The sequence below is a fragment of the Dermacentor albipictus genome, unplaced genomic scaffold, assembly GCF_038994185.2.
Source record: "Dermacentor albipictus isolate Rhodes 1998 colony unplaced genomic scaffold, USDA_Dalb.pri_finalv2 scaffold_15, whole genome shotgun sequence".
In the NCBI taxonomy this organism is placed as follows: Eukaryota; Metazoa; Arthropoda; class Arachnida; order Ixodida; family Ixodidae; genus Dermacentor; species Dermacentor albipictus.
Genome location: NW_027225569.1, coordinates 4,372,371 through 4,393,518, shown reverse-complemented (window position 1 = coordinate 4,393,518; position 21,148 = coordinate 4,372,371). Strand labels below are relative to the sequence as shown.

General features: G+C 49.2%; 2 protein-coding genes across 3 annotated transcripts in view; both read right to left on the bottom strand.

Annotated features, from left to right (window-relative positions):
- Window positions 1-4,653: 4,653 nt before the first annotated feature.
- LOC135913420 (uncharacterized) lies at window positions 4,654-6,231 on the bottom strand. Its single transcript, XM_065446001.1, has one exon. It carries the CDS (start codon window positions 6,229-6,231, stop codon window positions 4,654-4,656), a length of 1,578 nt encoding a protein of 525 aa, XP_065302073.1.
- A 5,202-nt stretch (window positions 6,232-11,433) lies between these two features.
- The window catches only part of LOC135913438 (probable cytochrome P450 12a4, mitochondrial), a 91,657-nt gene continuing 81,942 nt past the window's right edge, over window positions 11,434-21,148 (bottom strand). For both annotated transcript variants that reach the window (XM_065446011.1, XM_065446012.1), the window contains one exon: window positions 11,434-11,657. In XM_065446011.1, the coding sequence (XP_065302083.1) occupies window positions 11,538-11,657 (120 nt within the window). In that variant the 3' untranslated portion in view covers window positions 11,434-11,537. The remainder of the gene's footprint in view (window positions 11,658-21,148) is intronic.

Sequence of the window (21,148 nt, the reverse complement as noted above, 5' to 3'; positions counted from 1 at the left end):
GCCAAAAGCACAAGCTTGCCTCATTCCAGCTCGAAGTGACGAAATGTTTCATTCGTAGCTCACTCCGCGGAAGGGGAAAAAAACGCGTGCATAAGCTCCCTATAGCAGCGCTAAGCTGCTGCCCACAATCGTAGCACAGTTCCAGCAGTAAACACGGTCGGCGTGCAAAACATCCACGGGGTACATTAATTCGCACAACATAACATTTTCTGTTCGCTCTCAGCAACCATTATCTCCGGGCACAAAGTATTGGTATTTGGGTAAACACTCAACCCGATGTGTCACCCAATATCAAGCTCTTCCAACACGGCGGCCTTCCCGCGACGCAGTCGGCTTGGAAGGTATATGGCGGTGGCCGCTCACTGTTGCCAGTCACACACCGACCTTTGCGGTACTCTGAAATTTTTTCCAGTGACTCTAGGGCTTGCCTAAAGCGCCTCAATTTTTCAAAAGTAGCGCCATTCTTACACCTTTCCGCCACCCCGCTCACCCTGGCGCGTCCTCCTCCACGTCTGCTGTCGCCCCAGCCTCCTCCGCTCCCCCATTGGCCAATCTGTGTCACGTGGAAGCAGGTGCCGCGCTTTTGTATATTCTTTTCTTTCCAGCGCGCGCCGCCCTATATTGTTGGGCCTGGGCGACGAAAGTACGGCAGGAGGACCGACGGAGTGCGTTAGCGTAATATAAAGTGTAGGGCCGAGAACTTAATTGCGATGCCATGCTGCTGCGCCTTCGGTTGCCGCAACAGTTACAGCGAGGGCAAAACGGTGTTTGCTTTGCCGTCCGGCGGGCGCAACGCAAAAAGAAGTGTGGATTCGCAGGATCAGGCGAGCTGACTTCAAGGAAGTGGCACAGAAACAGAACGCACAGCTTAGTGAAGTAAGGGCCACGGCTACTCACAACCTCTTATTTCGAGCCTAGTTCACGCCTTCCACTTCGAAAAAGTGTGTGTTCATGCTCTGCGTTGTTTTTAGCGCATTGTTTGACTTTTTTTTATCTTTGTTTCATGTAGTTGCGTCTTGCGGTGAAATGCACGCATCTGCAGCTGGCCTGTGACATAAAAGCGACTTTATTCAGGGTGTGTTTTGAGCTCCACCAGAAGTTAGCACATTCTCGACGTTTTTTTTAGTCTTTTAGCTTCGAATGTAAGCCCGCATGTATTGATTTGGTTTATGGTGATTAACGTTTTTAACGTTCCGACGCGACAAAAGCTGGGATGCAGGTCGTAGTGGATGGCTTCGCATAACTTTATCTAGCGCGCCTGGGGATGTTTAACGCGCACTTTGATCGTAGCGTCGTACATGGGCCAGTAAATTCCTCGTTGGCGTTTCACAATACTCGCGCGGGCGCGCTAGCGCTGCTTTAGAAGCTGGCGCCTCGGCGCGATTGTATTTCTTCAATAAATTTTATTTACTATTTGTAACACCTTGTCATTATTTCGTATTATTGACGGCGCCTCCAGTGCACCAAAGCGGCAACGGGAACACCAAAGCTGGAACCAGGGCTGGATGGGGCTCGCCGAAGCCTGTGCAGGCCAAGGGGGCATAAGATCGCGGACAGCCAATATTATATGCAAACACTCCCTGCGACGCCTGCATTTTTGTAATGTCACGTGCTCTTCAGAGGCCTCCATTAGCCATTACATGTGCCCTCCCGGAGCAGTACTTGTAAAAAATATATATATATCGTTACGATTAACAAAGCACCCCGAATGAAAAAAAAAACGGCCCTGTTGCAAGGCATTGCTGACCGCACACAGCCGAAATGGCTGTGTGCGGTCAGCAATCTCTCACGCGCCGGCCGAACAAAAGTATCCTGCAGGTACGTAAATGAACCTACGAAACCACGAACACATAATTTCACGTTGTCAACACCTGAAACTTTGGTAATTAAGCGCGTGTTTGAGTACACCGCGTGCTTGCGTCGTGTTTCAGCAACACGAACTCTCAACGTCGCGCGCTTTACGCCTTAAATACGCCTTGATTAATGGTAATTTTCTCTATATGTTCCGCAATTCCAACACGATATTCTAAAGGCTAGTTACTGACTGACGAAGAAAGATCTTGATTGAAAAAATTACCGACGATCACGTTACTTCCTAATGCAAAATTTGAGCGCAGCAAATGCGAGCCTTTGTTTGCGTTTGGCCTCGGCCTCGGCCGCGCGAACGGTCGAGTCTTCTCTGCGACGGCGATGAGCTTCTGCTTCAGCCTCGCTTACTGCTGGTTGCTCTCGACGGCGGCGATGAGCCTCCGCTTCGGCGGTGCGAACGGCAGGGTCTTCTCGGCGGCGGCGATGAGCTTCTGCTTCAGCCTCGCTTACTGCTGGTTGCTCTCGACGGCGGCGATGAGCCTCCGCTTCGGCGGCGCGAACTGCAGGGTCTTCTCGGCGGCGGCGATGAGCTTCTGCTTCAGCCTCGCTTACTGCTGGTTGCTCTCGACGGCGGCGATGAGCCTCCGCTTCGGCGGCGCGAACGGCAGGGTCTTCTCGGCGGCGGCGCTTAGCCTCTGCTTCGGCGACGCGTACTCCTGGATCATCTCGACGGCGGAGACGGTAAGCTTCTGCTTCGGCGGCACGCACTTCTGGATTCTGACGGCGACGGCGCTGGGCCTCTGCTCTGGCAGCTCGTTTAGCAGCAGCAGCAGCAGCAGCAGACGGAGGACTTCCATCGGTCGTCTCGCTCATGGCTCAGAAAGAACTGGCAGATAATTTCGCAGTGGCGAACGGCAGCGGCAATTTCGGCTCGGGTGGTGCACATATACAGATCCGCCGCCACCGATCTGGCTCTCTGATTGCCACCGCACAGGGGTTGCATTGGAGGAGGAGCGAAGAAAGCAATTAAGTTCGAGCCGGCGCTTTGACAACCGGAGACTCGCAGGAAGAGGGGGGGGGGGGCGGCGTGTACACCCAGCGGCAAACGATGGGGGCAGAAGCGCGCGCAGCAAGCGGACAACACGATAAAGGGAGGAGGGAAGAGATAGCAGCGACTGACTGATGCCGCTGACGCCGATAGTGAGTCAACCCCAGCTGCGGAGTTGGTTTCAGGGACAACGCCGCCGATGCCGACACAAACAATATGATACCCTCGCTTCCGCAGCGCTAAGAACCAGGTCTAGCCGTGGGAAGGTGGTCACGTATTCGTCGACGTGCCGGGGCCTACGTGAAATAACCGGCGCGTCGGCAACTGAAGAGCACCCTATCCGCCACACAAGAACAGGGGGGGGGGACCCTTTCCTCCTCTTTCTGCATGGCGGCGACGGTGTTCTATGCAGTCACATTATCTTGACTCTCTAGCGGCGTCAGCGGCATCCAGCGGTATCAGTCGGTCGCTGCTAGCGCTGGGGGGATGAAAGGGGGGCGGAGCTGGTTACGAGGCCGACGACAACGCCGACGACGACGCGAAACCCAGGAACGGACGCCAAAGAGCTGCGCTCTAAAAAAATGGCTGTGGCTTAGCTAAGGTTAAGCCTAGGATGCGAAGCATACTAGCCTTTATTTTAGTTGTTGAGCCACTGTTTAGCCTGGTGAACTGCTGTTGCTTGGCTATATTTGGTTCGGCTAGACGAAGAAACAACTCATGCAGGCGAGCGCACGAGCTGAGACCCGGCTATGTAGCTACGCGGCCGCAAGCGAGCGCGCGAGTTGAGCCTCCGGTTTTGCAGCTGTTATGACGTCATATGGTAGCTACGCGGCCGCGCGCGGCGCAGCAAGCAGCGCGGTTGTGCGGCTAGTATGCTTCGCATAAAACTGCTCCGCAGGGCTCGAACAAACTTTTCTGCGGATTTCCTCCCGTAGCGTGTTAGCCGTCGTCTGCTACGGCAGGCCCACCACCGGCGGCGCCACCATCGAGGCCGCGCCGAGCGGAGGAGGAGGGAAGTTAATGGCGCTACTTTGGGAGATTGAGGGGCTTTAGGCTTGCCAGGGAGGTGGCGCCACCTATCGACATAGTGGGGAACGTTCACATGTAGTTCCGGACACTCCCACCATGCGGCTGCACCCGTCCCCTAGCACTGTTTGAGCTCATCAAACGCTTTTTGATGCCGTTGTTCCCACTGCCAAGTCTTATCCTTTGCCAGAAGTTCATACAGGGTTGGTGCCACTGTAGCCCGGTGCTCCAGCAGGCGATCATAGAAGGCCAACATGCCTAAAAATGACTGCAGTGTCTGCTTACTTGTGGGCGCTGGTGCCTTAACGATAGCGCACACTTTTTCCTCAGATTTGTGAATCCCTGCTGCATCAATCTTGTGACCCAGGAATTTGACCTCCGCCACACCAAACTGACACTTGGTTTTTACACAATCGTAGGTTTTCCTGAGCCAGCCGCTGGAGAATTGGCGCTAGGCGGTCGTTGTGTTCTTTTGCTGTGGCTCCACTCACGATGATGTCGTCCAGGTAAAAAACACAAGCTCCCGGCAAGCTGCTCAAGGTGGTCTCCATAAACCGCTGGAAAATTGCTGGGGCGGCTGAAACACCAAATGGAAGCCTGTTTACCTTGTACAGCCCTTTTGTAGTGTTTACTGTGAGAATTTGTGCTGTCGCTGGAGTCGCATGAAGTTGAGTGTAAGCTTGAGCCAAGTCCAATGTGCTGAAGACCCGGCCACCATTCAAAGTGCTAAACACTTCCTCTGTTGTATGAAGCCTTTTTCGCAGCTTCGTTCACTGTACAACGGTAGTTACAGCAGGCGCGCAAGCTTCCATCCTTTTCCGCACCCATACTAGCGGTGTAGCCCAGTCTGAGTATTGGACTGGCTCCCAAATACTGTCTTCTACGTACTTGTCAATCTGTGCCTCTGTTGATGCGCGCATGGCAAAGGCCACAGGCCTTGCCTTCAAAAACTTGGGACTTGACTCCTCCTTGAGTTCCAGATTCACTGGCGCACCCGTGTGTCCTGTGGTGTCTTCACGAAAAATCTCTTCATGCTTCTGTAGCAACTCGGTGAAACTGCTTTCCTCCGTTGTCTGGTGAATGCCGTGAAGCTTGATGCCCAGCTTGTCAAACCAATTGCGTCCCAACAAGCTGCATCCAGTGCCCTCGACAACGAGAAGTGATAGCTTGCAAGCTGTGTTCTTGTGACGAACCATTACTGTCGCCGTTCCGACAACCTGCAGTTGCTGACCTGACCAGGTGTGCAGATGTATGTCGTCCTGCCTCAGAGAGGATGGGTGTGCCTGCCATACGGTTTGAAATGTGTCTCTGCTAACCATGGTACACGCTGCACCGGAGTCGACCTCAAAAGTCACAGGCTTGCCGTGCACTGCAAACGTCAGAGTAAACTTCGGGGTGCTGAATTCGTCTGCCACTGCACAGAGGTCATGCAACGTTGAAACCTCATGATTGGTCTCGTTAGTCACTTCCGCAGTCTGTGCAGTTTCTAAGGAGATGCTATGCTGGTATGTCTTTATCTCAGCCTTCTTCCTGGAAATACAAGCCTTGGCAATGTGGCGTTGTTTTCGGCAGTAATTACAAATAGTTGTGCTGAACTTACACGTCTTGCGACTGTGCGAACCGTCGCAACGCCAGAAGCGTTGCCCTTGGTGATAATGCGTCTTGGACGTCAAAGCGCAGCCACCGGCGCGCGTAGCCGCCTTGTTGACTTCCGCATGATCAGCTTTTATCTGTCGTTGCTGCTGGACGGCGCTTTCCGCTCGAATAGCGAAATCATAAGCCTTGCAAAAGGTCAGGTCCCTCTCTGCAAATAGTCGCTGCTGAAGATTCTGGTAGCGGAGGCCACACACGAAGCGATCGCGCAACATCACATCTAATGGCAGAAGCGTTGGATTGCAGTCCGTAGCTCCCTGCTGTGTTGGTGATGCCGTTCCCTCAGCTGGCGTCGCCGTAGCTGTTGTTGCCGTCGGCAGCGTGCCGAAATTGCCGCTCGTAGCCAACTTGCCTAGAGCGGCCACGTAGTCGTTTACCGACTCGCCTGAGAGCTGATCTCGTTTTTGGAACATCGCACGACTGTAGACATCGGGCGGTCGAGGGTCGTAGTGTGCCTGAAGTGCAGCCACCATCTCGGCATAGCTCACTTGGTCGGGCGTCTTCGGTTGAAGCAGCGCACAAACCACGTCGTAAATTTGAGCACCGCACAGTGTAAGCAAGTGTGCTCGTTGCTTGACAGGGTGAGTCGCGTCGTTGGCCTCGTAGAAAAACTGTAGCCGGCCGAACCACGATGCCCAGTCGTAGCCAGTAAACTCCTCCAAACGTGCAGAAAAATCATGCTGGCGCTCAGCCATGACTCACTGGATGCTCCACGATGCCCTCTGCGCTTCCCCGCCGCGGGTGAACCGCATCCTCGCCAATGTTATGTACTGGGAATTACTTTATTCCGCACATAGTACACATAAAGAACGTAGCCTTGCCGGGGAGATGGCGACGACACTACATCACTTGGCGCTTGGCGCAAACACACAGTCCACGTGACTGTCCCGCACAAGGGTTTGCCTAAAGTCCCTTTATAATTTGAAAGTACCGCCACTCTTTGAACTCTGCCGCCGCCACGCGACCTCCTCGCCTCCTCCTCGCCCCTTGCGTGCCCCCTCTCCCCCGCGGCAACCAGTTTTGCCCCCGTTTTTCTGCACGACGATTGGCCTCCCTGCCGTTGCCCTTGCAAACACGCGGATCTTGAGTTTTGCTGGTTTTTCTTTTTCGTTCGCTCCATTTTCCTCCTGAGCACGCCTGGCTCGGTGCTTTAGCTCGGCGTAGCGAACGTTGCACGCCGTGTTTCCTGCTCTATGTGCTAGCGCTATGCCGGGCTGTTGCGCATATAACTGCAGCAAGAAGCCTGAAGATGGTTATGCCGTTTTTATGATACCACAACGAAAGCGTAACGGCTTGCGTAGGAAGCAGTGGCTGCATGACATTGGCCGAAGCAACTTTGTTCTGACAAAGAACAGCGTTGTTTGCGAGCTGAGGAGTCTTTCTTATAGCTCGTAGCAAAGCATCCCTTAATGCTGCAATTTTTATCATTCTTCCGGCCTGCTCACCAGCGTTTTTGTTGCGGTTGTCCTCAGTACGCTTAATATTTTGGGGTGGCTCCATCACTTCGCACGTCGCTAACTATTGTTATTCAGTCGGAAGCGCAGTATTATATGATTCTGCTTTACGCCCTGAAAAAATTAGTGGCTAGTATCCCCGTAGTATTGTAGGTGATGAGCGTTCACTAATCAAAATTGAGCTTTTTTTTTTAGTTTTAAGGCGAAAGCCTTTAGATCTTTGTTTCAAGGTCGCATTCTAAACTGGACGTATCACGTGACCCAAGGAAGGCCAGAGGGGACCCAAAGCATGTCCACCCCTGTATGAGAGAATGATTACCCAAGTTAATTAATGAATCATTAGTGGTTGACATAGGGTGGATTAGGGAGGATTAAGGTTGATTAGAGTGTATTAAAGAAGATTAAGGTGGATTAGAGTGCATTACGAAGGATTAAGATGCATGAATAAAGATTTAGGTGCGTGGAGGAGAATTAAGGCGGATTATGGTGGATTAAGGTGAAGTGTTGATGAAAGGGTATTAAGACCGATTGGGGTGGATTAGGGTGCATGAACAACAATCCAATCACTAATCAATCATTACTTTGGTAATCATTAATCATCTCTTATACGCGGCTGCACATGCTTTGGTTGGCTTCCCGCCTTCCTTCGGTCACGTGATATTTTCTGTAGCTCACAACGGGACCTTGAAACAGAGGTCTAAGGCTTTCGCTTAATAAGCCACACACAAAGGGATGTGTCACAAGCAATAGTAGACCAGACGCACGAAGTAAGGCATCTGATCATGTGGCAGAAAAATCGTCTGGAGTGTAGAACTCGCCTCAAAGCTTCCTTTAAATCAGTATACCCCGTTCATACGGCTTTAGGAAAAAACCAACCTCCTCATAAACGTTGCCTCCAGCATTATCGATGCTGTTATTAGCATTCCTCAAAATTTTCAACCCCACTGGGGCGCGCAACTGGCCCAAAATAACACACCTCAATAGAATCCTGCGGCCCGTCCGCGGGAGCCCAGGAGGAATAGCGTGCCGTGCGCAGCCGGCGGGTGAGGAGAATCGAGGAGGAAAGCGCCGTGAGGAGGAGAGTGTCGCTACTTTCAAATTATCAAGGGGCTTTAGGTTTGCCAGGGATGTTGCGCCACCTATCGACACAGTGAGGAACGTTCATATGTAGTTCCGGACACTCTCACTATGCGGCTGCACCCAACCGCATCCGAAGACCGAAACCCGAACTAACCACGGACACAACACTTTCCACTACGCCAGCTCATATTGATAAGGGGACAAGGGTAACGCCTAGCGTTGGATCCTATCTGCGGTGATTTACACAATCGGCTTATTATCCTGGTGAAAAAGCCCGGTCAAGGATTTCTGATCGGCTACTAGTGTGAAACGGTTGCCAAAACGATAATGACGAATCTCGGTCCCACAAAAACCAAGGCAATCCCATACGCATTCCAATCCCAATCTCTTCGTATTTCCAAGTGACTCACATTGTCAACAAGGCACACAGTGGTGCTAGCGTAGGTGAGAGGCTGGGCAAGAATTCAGCCAGCGGACATTGAAAGTTGGCGTAGCGATGTCGTATACGTATCAGAAGGGCTCAATAATGTTACAATGCGAGGCAGAAGTTAGCATATGTAAATAGACGCATGCTCCCCGGCAACTCTAAGTCGGATACGTACCGTGTTGCGGCTCGGAGTAGCGTTTAGGCCAGCAGTCCTCCAGCTACAGAGATGGGCACGTGCGGGAGTACGAGCGAAAGAAAAAAAACTTTTATTTTACACTATATGTACATTGGCTCCAGGTAGAGAAGTCCATTCCATGCAGGAGATGTTTAAATGTCTGAGTTCCCATGTCTGAGCACACGTCACGACATACATGTCAGCCGACGTCAGGACCCCTCACTGCACCAAGGATGTCCGCATTTAAAGCAGTTAATTTTTCTAGGTGACCAGACTAAGGAATCGGGTGACTGTGTCTCGGGCAGTCATAATCGTGGAATTGTTCGCAAAATCTTACCCATGAAGTCGCACGGTGCCGCCGGACTCCGCTTCAAATGATACAGGATCGCACCCGCAAACGACGTAACTACGTCGCAATCTGGGAGCCTGACTTCGAGGTCGTTCCCACAGAAGACGTTGGCCCCTTGCATCAATTAGTGGGCTGTGCGTGCCGGTCAGTTTTCAGCCACATGGCAAGGCTGCGTTCACGGTGCTTACCACGTCTATAGAATCCGGTGTTAGTCGTCACCTTGAAGGGACCTTCTTCTTGGCCCCTCACCATTCGGCGGCAGGGCTGCGTCAACGTCAGGGCAGGGAACAGATGAAGGGGGCTGCCCTGTGGGGAGCACCTCATGAATGTCTTTGCCGTTTTGAGTCGTAATAGACGAAACGACTCGATAACCTTATGCTGCCACGCCGATTTTTTTATTAAACGCCAATAAATCCATTCTACCCGACAGCTCCAATTCGGCAGTGCCAGAGCGATTGGCGGGCAGCCATTTTCTTTTCCTTTCGAAACGGGGCAGTCTCCGGATGTATAAAAAAAATTCAGTTTTGTTGGACATATTCATGGTTCTTTAAACGGAGAAGTCACATGATGCGGTGACTTTTCGAGTTTTTGGGACGCCGTGTGACAAGCAGGCAAAACGGGCGCAGCGCAAAAGCTTTTTAGCAACAGCAATTGGTTAAACGGCACCTTTCTCAATAATGGCGAAAAAAGCGTCGGACCATAAATTATTCTGTCCTTTCCTTGGGTCTAATCAGGCATAATCAGTGTGCACATACCGTATCTGATGGGTGTTTTCGAGATTTGCGTGACGTCGCGTGACACACAGGCCCAGTGGGTGTGGAGCAAAACGTTTTTGACCAATTGTTGCGGATGCATTTCAGAAGTGGAATGGAAAAGTTGGGAGTAACTTTATGCCATAGCATCCTGGGGTTAGAAACAGTTTTAAACATACTTGCGTTACAACGCCTCGGTTGGGCAAAAGTGATTCGTTTGAAAAAATTTAAAGTGAGGTAATTGCAAGTCACAAGGGCAGTAGTAGGCAAATACTCCCCAGGGAGAACAATTCCTGTTCTGGTGAAGGAGTGTCTTGCTGAAGATCACTAGTCCTTCCAAATTAACGCGATAGCGTTAAGGAGCTCGTGTCACGGGAAAGCCGGCGGCGTTGGCCGTGCGCGGAAAATCCCGGAAGGCAATTCATAAATAAAAACAACTTGCAAGATGGGCTGGGTGGGAATCGAACCAGGATCTCGGAGTGTGAGACGGAGACGCTACCACTCAGCCATGAGTTCGATGGTTCAAAGCGGGATAAAAGCGCCTCTAGTGAATACGGTGTTGCCTTAGAAACGTGCCGTAGAAAGTTATACTGCGGTGTATATCGGTAATTATGAGCATGTATTTTACAGAAGTCACAGTTAAACGAGTATCGAAGTATGTTTCCGCTACATTTCTTCTCCGCTTGGCTCACACGCAGAGCCATCTTGCGGCAAACACAGAAGACCCCCTCCTCGAAATGTACGGCATTGGCCCGACAGGAGGTGCGCCACTCGCCCGCTTCTCCCCTCTGTCTCGTTTGAGTTCATTGGGGCCGTGCGGGGACCGGTGCGAGGATGCCCCAAAGTTGTGCTGTGGACTTAAAGTGTTGTATATGAAAACTATGTCTTTGTGTGGCTCATGAGCATGCCGAGCGAATGAGTGGGCGGCGCGAACAGGGTGCGATAACGCTATCGCGTTACACTCTTGAAGGCGAAGCTTAAGCGTCCTCCAATTTTTTATTTTAACGCCAACTGGTATAGCCCGACTGGCTCTTTGCGATTATTGAATATTTTGGCCGGTTTCAGGCGCCACTCCAATCATTCACAGCAAAATCCCTGTGTAAATTAGAGAGCAAATTGGGGTAAACGATATTCTAGTTAACTAAAACCAATAAATTAAGCTGGGAAGGCCATATGCGTAGGGTAGATGACTGGCAGCGTGGTAGACTTACAGAATAGGGGCGAGCGGAAGGGAATCATAATCAACGAAGCAATAGAACTAGGTGTTGTGACGAACTTAGACAATTTTCATGCATAGCTTGAATCAGCTAGCGCAAGGTAGGGGTAATTGGACATCGCTGGGAAAGGTCTTCGTCCTGCAGTGAAAATCAAGAATCGGCGGATAAGAAATGCCACGTTTATGCGTGAGGCACTTATTTTGTGCCGCTATCACGATCCAACACACCTGAATATGTCGGCTGTGACCCCGGTAACATTTCAGCATGGTGAACAAACTTGACCATAGGGTAGGTGCCATGTCGGCGACAATCAAATCGGAACACCCGTATTATAGTAAGAATATTGAAAAGACGCACGGTACATTTCAGGTAGTGCTCCGGCACATTGTCAGTGTCTACAAGCGGCGCTGCCACCTTAAGGTTCTCGTGCGTTTGCATCGGAATATATTCTTTATTTCTCCACGAAATTTCTGTCTTCAGGTGAAGGCTACAAACTTCACAATGACGACGTAACCGCAACGACGGCTTCTGTTAGCTTTTAGATATGTTAAATTGCATTGCTAACTTCCACAAACCGAAACTTTGCTGGCTTTTCAGGCCTACTGGTGAATTGTGTAAGAAAACCGATTTCACCGTGATGGTTCTCCACACGGTACCTGTGCAGCACCTGCAGAAGACAAGAAAACTTGTATTAGCTTTCCCCGAAGCATACACAATGCGCTTTCAGTAGTTTTTTTTCAGCCATTCAGAATATTATCGGATCATAAAGACACAAAAGCGCCTACTAAGTGCGCTATCTGTAAATATAAGAACGCAACGTGCATTTGTAAGCGAATAATAAGTAAAGACTACGGTAGTTTCATTATACTGAAATATTTGGATAAGCTAAGCAATTTCTTATAAGCAAAAGTTTAGGCTGGTAGACAAGGCCAGAATGACGATGCTCAAATTATGTATTTTTTTAGTAGGCACCATAATCCAAGCAGAAAAGGCGCTTTACCTTCCGCAAAGATAACAACAGACCCAGCAACAGCGAGCAGTTTGCCGCACCAAACGCACCTTCCGCTTGACAAAACGACAAAGAAAAAAGGCAGCCGCACAAACACTTCTCTACTAAAAGGAACACCTCTAAAGATGTCCAGTAACCACTGGATAGTGGCACTTCATTTGTTATGATTCCCCAAAATCTACACGGACTTTCAGATCACGTCGAACAAGTTTATCAGGTAAACTAGCCGCACAGCCCAAGCAAGATTGACTCGTAAGTGCTAACTGTGGGCTTTGATTTTTTGTGTTTGGGGAAACGGTCGTAGTATCGATAGGAGAGTTCATTCCTTGACAAGGGATTCTATGCGAGTTGGTTCTGTTTCTTCAATCTCCTGGAAGAAATGAAGACCATTTATTGGCCACGGTGTGCCTGACTAATTCTCTCTACTGCCTACAATGCCTTTTCTTGAACGCATAGCAATGAATTTTTTTTCTGCCCCACTTCTCCCTGCAACGCCATCTGGCCTAGAGAGTACTTGAAGTAAAGAAAAATAAGTGACTAAAATAAATTAAAAACGCCGGCTTCAGGAATAATAAGAGGCCAACAAGGACACCAAGGAGAACGTGGGGGAAATTACTTGTACTTACTAATTGAATTAAAGAAATGATAAACTAATGGTCATGGAAAGTGGACGAAAAAAAACCTGTCGCAGGTGGGGAACGATCCCATGTATTCGCTTTACGCGTGAGATTCTAGAACCAATAGAGCTGCCGCGCCGTTTCCTTATCTACTTGCTTGGGTATTTCTGCATTTACTACAAGAGCTAGCCTTGGGAGTGTTAGCAAGCGCCACCGCTGACGTACCTTAGCGGCGGGTATAGAACATCCTTTCCGCCGCAGGCGTCACGAGTATGTGATCTTCTCGGGTGAAGTCAACTGATCCATAAACCCACACATGCTACCTGAAGGTATCAATGTCGCCGGATTAGAGACCCCCGTTATGTAATGCACGAGAAAAAAAGGGAAAAGGGCATGGCACGCGTAATGCGAAGACGTGGCATCGTTCCGCACCTGCGGCAAGTTGTTTTTTTTTTATCCAGTTTTCGTTGCCTTTAATTTATCATTTATTTAATTCAGTTAGTAAGTACAAGTAATTTCCCTTATGTTGAACTTGGTGTCTTTGCTTGTTGGCTTCTTATGATATGAATAATAAAATTCGGGCTCCTTGGTTAACCGCCTTGCCTCTAGGCTTCAGGAATGTCACTGATACATACGGGGCTATGAAGCTTGACACTTTCGCTGCCTATTTCTGATTTCTATAACGCAAAACGTTACCGCATTTTTAGCGCCTTTCTAAACGGGAGACTATACCTTAAAACTACGCCAATTTCTTGCTAATCCAAACTGCGGACATGAAATTTACGTAACCACTGACGCTAACGCTGGCCGGTAACCCAAATTATTGTTTGGAAAGCCCAATCAAACGCTCTCCGCGTCTATGGAAGGTCACGTTTGTTTGTTTTCAAAGTGAGTGGCATTGCTAAAATTGAGAGCTTTTCTTATATATTTAGCGCTCAAGAAGCGAGCACATGCTGGAGTGGAGAGGCTTTTATTGGGGTCCAGCCAGCGCAGTGGAAATGCATAACGGAATGCGGAAGGTGTGCCGGCGTCTGCGATTCATCCGCTTTCCCTTCCTGTGCTTGTGGTGGCTCGTTGAAAACAACAATGACGTGCAACGGGAGGCTGAAACTGCCACTTAAGCGGATCCTCAGTAAAGAAGAGTTGGCAGACCGATGTCGGATACCTGATAAAAGCGGTCGATAACGTTACATTGCCACAGACAAATTTATAATGTAAGCAAATTATTCTATGCTCCCCGACAGCTTTCAGTAGCCAGTGCTAGAGCGATGGAGGGCAGCCCCCTTCTGTTCATCTCGAAGCGGGACAGTCGCCGGCTATTATGAAAAAAAATTCATATTCGTTGGCATAGTAAAGCATCACTCCTTCACAGGTTAGATTGAAGGTGTGAGTTTTCGCGGTGTTAGCTAGGTGCCGTAAGAGGCATTCGAAGAGGGCCCAGCCCGAAAGCATTTCACCAATAGCAGAGGGCTGATGACGAAAATTGCGTCGAATGATAACTAATTTTTTTTCTTTTCTTTCGTCTAATCCCACATGATCACTCTGTAGACATCATATTAGATATGGTGTTGGCGTGATTGTCGCGACGTGACAGACAGGCGAATTGGGGGTGGGCCGATAAAATGTTGACAAATTGTCGAGGTCTGATTGCAGAAGTGGAATAGAAGGAGCTTGGAGTAGGTTTTCGTTATAGCGACCGTACTTTATCGGTTTCTTCCGACTACGCGCCACGTAATGAACGAGCGCGGCAATGGCAGCGAGGAGTTTAACAGATCGAGCTTCATGAGGAGGGCTTTCCAAATAAACAATGAGCGCTAAAGCGTAAACGAAGTTATAGCCATAGGTGCGTTTCATTGCCTCGCGCAGCCTTACTCTCTAATCCTGTGAATGGGCGCTTCTCACATAAAAACACCCTTATTGTTGCTGAACATCGAAACGATACACCATTTCCGTGGTCTACTACTCATTGTCTGTACAAAACCACGCCCTTCCAGTGGCAATCAATATTTAAATGACATGATCTGTAACGGACCATATGTTCGCGAATACGCCGCTGTGAATGACCCTCTGACTGGCTACTTACTACAGAAATAGAAGGAAATACATTCTGTGAATAAAAATTCAATTTGGCGCGAACACAGAGAACGTAAATTGCCATTTTCTAACGCTGAAACCATGTTAATAGCAAAAAAAAAAGAATTTTGCAGCAGAATTCGCTTTTCTGAATCTCTGCATGAGAGTAGTGCAGTCCACTTCATGATTAAGAAGTACCGAATCCAATTTAATATCGATGCATTCGATGGCGCCTATCAAAGGGGTCGACGTCTATCGTTTTCCACAAATACGGAGTAATCTGCAGATATCGGCGAAAGCTTTTGCGCGGTTTTAACGCGATAGCGTTAAGGAGCTCGTGTCGCACAAAAGTCGGTTCGTCGGCGTCGGCATTGGCGTCCGCGGCGTCGGCCGTGAGCGATAAATCACGGTAGGCACTTCATAAATAAAAAGCAACTTCCAAGATGGGCTGGGTGGGAATTCAACCAGGGTCTCCGGCGTGTGAGACGGAGACCCTACCACTCAGCCACGAGTTCGATGCTGAATAGCGGTACAAAATCGCCTCTAGTGAATGCGGTGTTGCCTTAGAAACGTGCCGTAGAAAGTTATACTGCGGTGTATATCGCTAATTATGACCATGTAACTTACAGAAGTCGCAGTTTCACGAGTAGTGAAGTAAGTTTCCGCTAAATTTCTTCTGCGCTCTGCGCACACGCAGAGCCATCTTGCGGCAAACACAGAAGACCCCCTCCTCGCAATGTACCGCGCTGCCCCGACACGTGGCGCGCCACTCGCCCCATGACCGCGTCCGCCTTCATGGCACGTCGGGGCCCGGCTATCTCTGCCGATCGCGACGTTTGGCTGGCGTAGCGCGTTTGAGTAGGCGGTGTGAACGGGACGCGAAAACGCTATCGCGTTCCACTCTTGAAGGCGAAGCTTAAGCGTCCTCCATTTTTTTATATGTTTGTTACCTACCCCCAATGGTCCGGGAAGCATCATCACACGACCAGAATTTACGGTAGTAATTTTACATTGACATCATTGGCAATACTCAAAAAATAAACACCCCTCATCTTTACACTTTCCCCCAGGAGAAAGCAGTAACAAGACAGGAGAGGCCCTTGTACGCTGTAGGACGGTCGCGGCTACTAAACACTGCACCGTCGGCATCACTGCGCCTGCAGAGGCGGCAGACCGGCGACAGAGGCAGCACAAAGCTGAGCACAACGTACATTTGTTTTAGTAAACGAACGCGGGACATTGGTTACACCAATGTAGCACTGCGTTGTGACCACGTTGTCGCGCATTATGCACCGAAACAGGATTTGATTGCATGAGATGAGTGTTCGAGCAATGAATAGTTGCCAGCGCAGATTTGTCAGTGCGCGCACAGCATGAGCAGACGACGCTGCGACGTTCGCAAACCAAGCTTTAACTTGACAGCGTTAAAGGCCGCGTGTCGCAGAAAGTCCGGTGTCCCTCGTTGACCGTCGCATTGGCAAACATCATTTCGAACCACGCATACCCAACAAAGCAGGCCCTCATGTAGCGTACAGAAAGTTACTGAACTAATTGAATTTCTCAAGGTAAATTACATCAGAAAAATTGTGAAATACGACTTGCACACAGCATACATACAGACCTGATAGCATCGGATTGTAACTTGAATATACGAGAAGACATAATGCTCCTACGGCAAAACTCAAGACACAAACCCAGTTTCCAGCGTTTCGACCATTCATTGAGAGGTCGTGGCCTTCGATGTTTGCCCGCTCCAGTGCGCGCATATCTCAATGGCCATAGACCGGCGCGCCCGATTATATGCAACACCTCCAGATGGCGCTCGCCTCCACCGCATCACCGTAATCGGTGATGCGGTGATGCGCATCATCGTAAAAGGCGATTGGAGGATTGGTGGACGAAAAGTAGTGAAACGACAAAAAACGGAGACCAGAAATAGGGGATCAGAAAATTTGGGTGTGGGAGTTCATAGTGTTTAATTGTAAAATTCTTTTTATTCTTTAACTTAGCTAGGACATTAGGCAGTATAATAGCAAGAGCTTGGTGGCGCTACCCACCAACCCGTTCCAAAGGGGACGCTCATAACATGCATGCATCCATCCATCCATCCATCCATCCATCCATCCATCCATCCATCCATCCATCCATCCATCCATCCATCCATCCATCCATCCGTCCATCCATCCATCCGTCCATCCATCCATCCATCCATCCATCCATCCATCCATCCATCCATCCATCCATCCATCCATCCATCAATCCTTCACGTTTTATGCGAAGCGCACAGATACGCGACTACAAAACAGTGAATTAGGGCTTGATTTATCCTACATGCGTAATGAAAATATGGTGCAACAGAAACTCCCTGGACTGATGTATAGCTGTCAAGTCTGAGCATTGATGTGGCGGCGCTTCAGAAATTCGTGTGAGGAGTGGAGGCGGGGGTGGGGTTACGCCGCTTAATTTCGGGATGGGGGCGAGGGCTGCTGGGCACCCCCTCCCCTGGATTCGTGCCTGCCTCGGGATATACATACACGAAGGAAAGGCTTACTCAAACACTCACCACCAAAATCTGAAAATAAAGGGGGAGCGGAATACTGCAGTAATGAAGCACACAGCATTGTAGGGACACAATAAGTATTAGGTAGCGCGTGGAATCTCGATTAGAGTAATGATGCCAGCGCTAACGTTCCCAAATGATGGTTAAAATCGGATATATTCTTTGGGCTGCAAGTTAACCAAAGATCGGTAGGCCGGTTGGTTTAAGAGCCCCCGGTAAAACCCCAAATGAGGCAGTGCAGGTTGACATGTGTTGGGCCTCTTTGAAGTCAGCAAAACAAACAGCAAAATAGCTTTTGACGAACGACTGAGGAATATGGACGAAAATAAATGGACAGCTAAAGTGCACAAGTATCTGTACTTCAATTGCGTGGACACAGAATGGAAGAAGACGTCCGGAAAGTTGGCAACCAAGTACAAGGTAACTGAAACTGTAAATAGGCAACCAGGAGTCATCAAAAAGAAAGGGAGAGAAACAGAGACAATTAATTGGGTGTATGGAACGGAAGCAAAAGAAGGATCATGGAGATTGACAAGAATGAAAAGAAACAAATTATAAGGAAAAAACCTGTACGATAACGCAGAGGGCAGTGCCTTGCTATTTGAGGCTCGAGCCGGTTGCCTGAGGACAATAACATACCGGAGCAAATATTCGGAAATAGATGAGGCATGCATATGCTGCAGCGAAAATCCGCAGACCACTCAGCACATCCTCAGGGAATGCGAAGAGATTCGCTCAGTGAGAACCGTAGGTAAACACCTTCGAGAAACGCTTGACTGGCTTTAAATTGGACGAAAGGGTCAACCGGTCAACAGCCGAGATGACCAAGAGACGTTTAGAGTATTGGTCCAAAAAGAGCATGGAGGAGAATGATACGAGGTGGTATTGTTACTGTCATGGATAGCGGTACAATGCAGATTTTGAAGGAAAGAAAGATAAACGAATACAAGGATGCTACACAAAAAGCATCTATAGCACACCTGGTTAAATCAAGCAGGCTAGCTGACTATTTTTCACTACCCGGTTTCAGAGGGTAATCGTCATCATCATCATCGCGGCCCACGCAAGAGGCTGTGTTTCTACCAGAACGCTCGCCTTCGTGCATAGCGTTCGCAGCGAATGTTTCCCGGTAAACATTACGGTAACGTAAGGTGCAGTTGCCGGGAAGCGTGAGAAGCAGTCAGGAATCTTAAATGTTATTGCGTTCCACTCTTAAAGGCGAAGCTTAAGCGCCCTCCAAATTTTTATGCGAAGCATATTACGAGAGCTCAACCCAGCTCCTCAGGCGCGGCGGTGTCGCCTTGAAACCACGTGACACCGTGACGTCACGACAGAGGAGAAGTGGCTTTGGCTCAACTCTTGCAAGACGGGCTGGGTGGGAATCGAACCAGGGTCTCCGGAGTGTGGGACGGAGACGCTACCACTGAGCCACGAGTACGATGCTTCAAAGCGGTACAAAAGCGCCTCTAGTGAATGCGGTGTTGCCTTAGAAACGAGCTGTTTCTAAGGCGTGCGTCTCTTGCTCAGGCGCACATTTCGTTGCCGCGCCGAACGCTGCTTTGCTCGACGCTCACCGCGTCCAATGCGGGGCGCGTAGTCGCTGCCCTGTAGCCCATTGTCTTACACCCCTTGGCGGGTCGACGGGAACGCTGTCGCGTTCCACTCTTGAAGGCGAAGCAGTAATGCATGAGTTGTTTCTTCGTCTAGCCGAACCAAATATAGCCAAGCAACAGCAGTTCACCAGGCTAAACAGTGGTTCAACAACTAAAATAAAGGCTAGTATGCTTCGCATCCTGGGCTTAACCTTACCTAAGCCACAGCCATTTTTTTATCACTGAAGTCCTGTAGGTGCAGTACTGTGGTGCCACATATGTGATAGTAACAGGTGGGAGCACTGCTTGAAACTGCAAGTTTAAGGACACTCTTCTCCATCACTCACCAAAAGAAATGAAGAGAACGTATCAACAATATGGCGATAACGGGGGGCGGTAATGGGGGGATGGGGGGACGTACAGTGATCGGCAGTCGTGAGCGTTGTCGGTGATGCAGGGCTTGATTTTCTATTAATAAACTCCCTAGGCTGCGCCTGCTGCCGGAAACAAACTCGGAGGTTCTCATGCAACTCTTGTGCGGCATGTACTGTTAGCCGATTGTGACCTGCTCATACAGGAACAGGCGTTTTTCTCTTATAACCCCAGAAAAATGTAACGAGGAGGGAAGATAACCGATGGTCATTAAGGGTTACGGACTGGATTCCAAGGGAAGGGAAGGGTAGCAGGGGGTGGCAGAAAGTTAGGTGGGCGGATGTGATTAAGAAGTTTGCAGCGACGGCATGGCCACAATTAGTACATGACCGGGGTTGGTGGAGAAGTATGGGAGAGGCCTTTGTCCTGCAGTGGGCGTAAGCTGGCTGATGATGATGATGACGCTCATCTACAGACAGGGAAAAGTTATCGCGCTTCTTTCGTGTTTCAGTGATCAACACATACTTAAACGTTGAGCATGATGTGAAGATAGAACTTATCGCAAATAATTTTCTGTTGTGCTCTAATGCTTCGCTCTGTTGTATTGTATCCCTACACCACACCCCTTGGCAAGGCCTAACCTGCGAAAGATTCATTTCGTACGAACTTGAAGGCCTTTGAAGGATTTCTTCGGTGTTGCGCTTGATCTTAAGAAAACAATTCAGGTCCAGCGCACATGTTGGAATCTATGTCGATGGGGGCCCTATAAGGTAAACCTATTCCAATATGTTTTTATTCCCATCACCTGAAGTCAAATTTGTGTAACCACCGAGGCGAGCTTCGCGCAGTGACCCGGAGGGTTGTCTGAACTGACCAATCATGCTCTCCTCGTTCATAGGTCGCTTTTGTTTGCTTAAAAAACGAATAACATTGCCTACACTGAATGATTTGTCTTATCTAATTCGCTGACAAGAGGTGAGATGCACGCCTAAGTGGAGAGGGATTCGATGGGACTGAGCCAGTGCACTGAAAATTTATAACCGCATGAAGAGGCTAGGGCCAGCGTGTGCAATTGGTCCGATTTCTGTTACTTAGCTTGCGGTGGCTGGGGGAAAATCGCGGCGGCATGCAACGCAAGGTTAAGAATGCTGCTAAAACGAATCCTCAGCAAATAAGAGTTGGCAGAGCAACGTCGCAAGCCTGCTGAAAGTGCCCGAAAGCGTTACACTGCCAAGAAAAATTTTATTATACGCAAATAAACCAATCTTATTCGCCAGGTGCGAGTCGCAAGTGCCTGAGTGATCGGTGGTAGCTATTCAGAAGAAAATTCAGTTTTGTTAGGAATATTAATGCATCTTTAACTCGTACATGTCACTTTCACGCGGTGAGTTTTCGCGTCCCATGACAGGCAGGTGAAGTGGTTGCAGTCCGAAAACTTTTGGCCAATAGCCGAGGGGTAGTGGAGAAAAGGCGTCGAGTCAGAAATAAACATTTTTCTTTTGTTCGGTCCAATCATGCATAATCAGTGCGTATACGTCATGTCAGATGGGGAGCTATTGCAGTTTCGTGACGTCGCGACAGAGAGTCAAAGTGGGAGGGGGGGGGGGGTGAAAGAAAGTTTGTGACCAATCGCGAGGGCTGTTTGCACAATTGGAAGAGAAGAGATTAAAATAGCTATACCTTACAGCGCCCTAGGTTCGATAAGCCGTGCAAAATTCTCTGCAACTATAGGCGACGCGTAAGCCTGTGTTTTCATTCCATGCAGCGAGTAAACTGAAGCAATCTCTATGTGTATAGATCATGATAGGTGCAACATTAATCTCATTCAACTTTGAAGACAAAATGTTTTCTTCATGAGTCACTGACAATTTATGTCATCATCTATCCTGTTTTCTAACATCTTTTTCTGTACTCTTTCCTGGTCGGATGGCCAAG

Bases quoted from the DNA above. Each gene is read 5' to 3' on its own strand.
- LOC135913420 (XM_065446001.1), bottom strand. From the start codon at position 6,231: ATGGCTGAGCGCCAGCATGATTTTTCTGCACGTTTGGAGGAGTTTACT.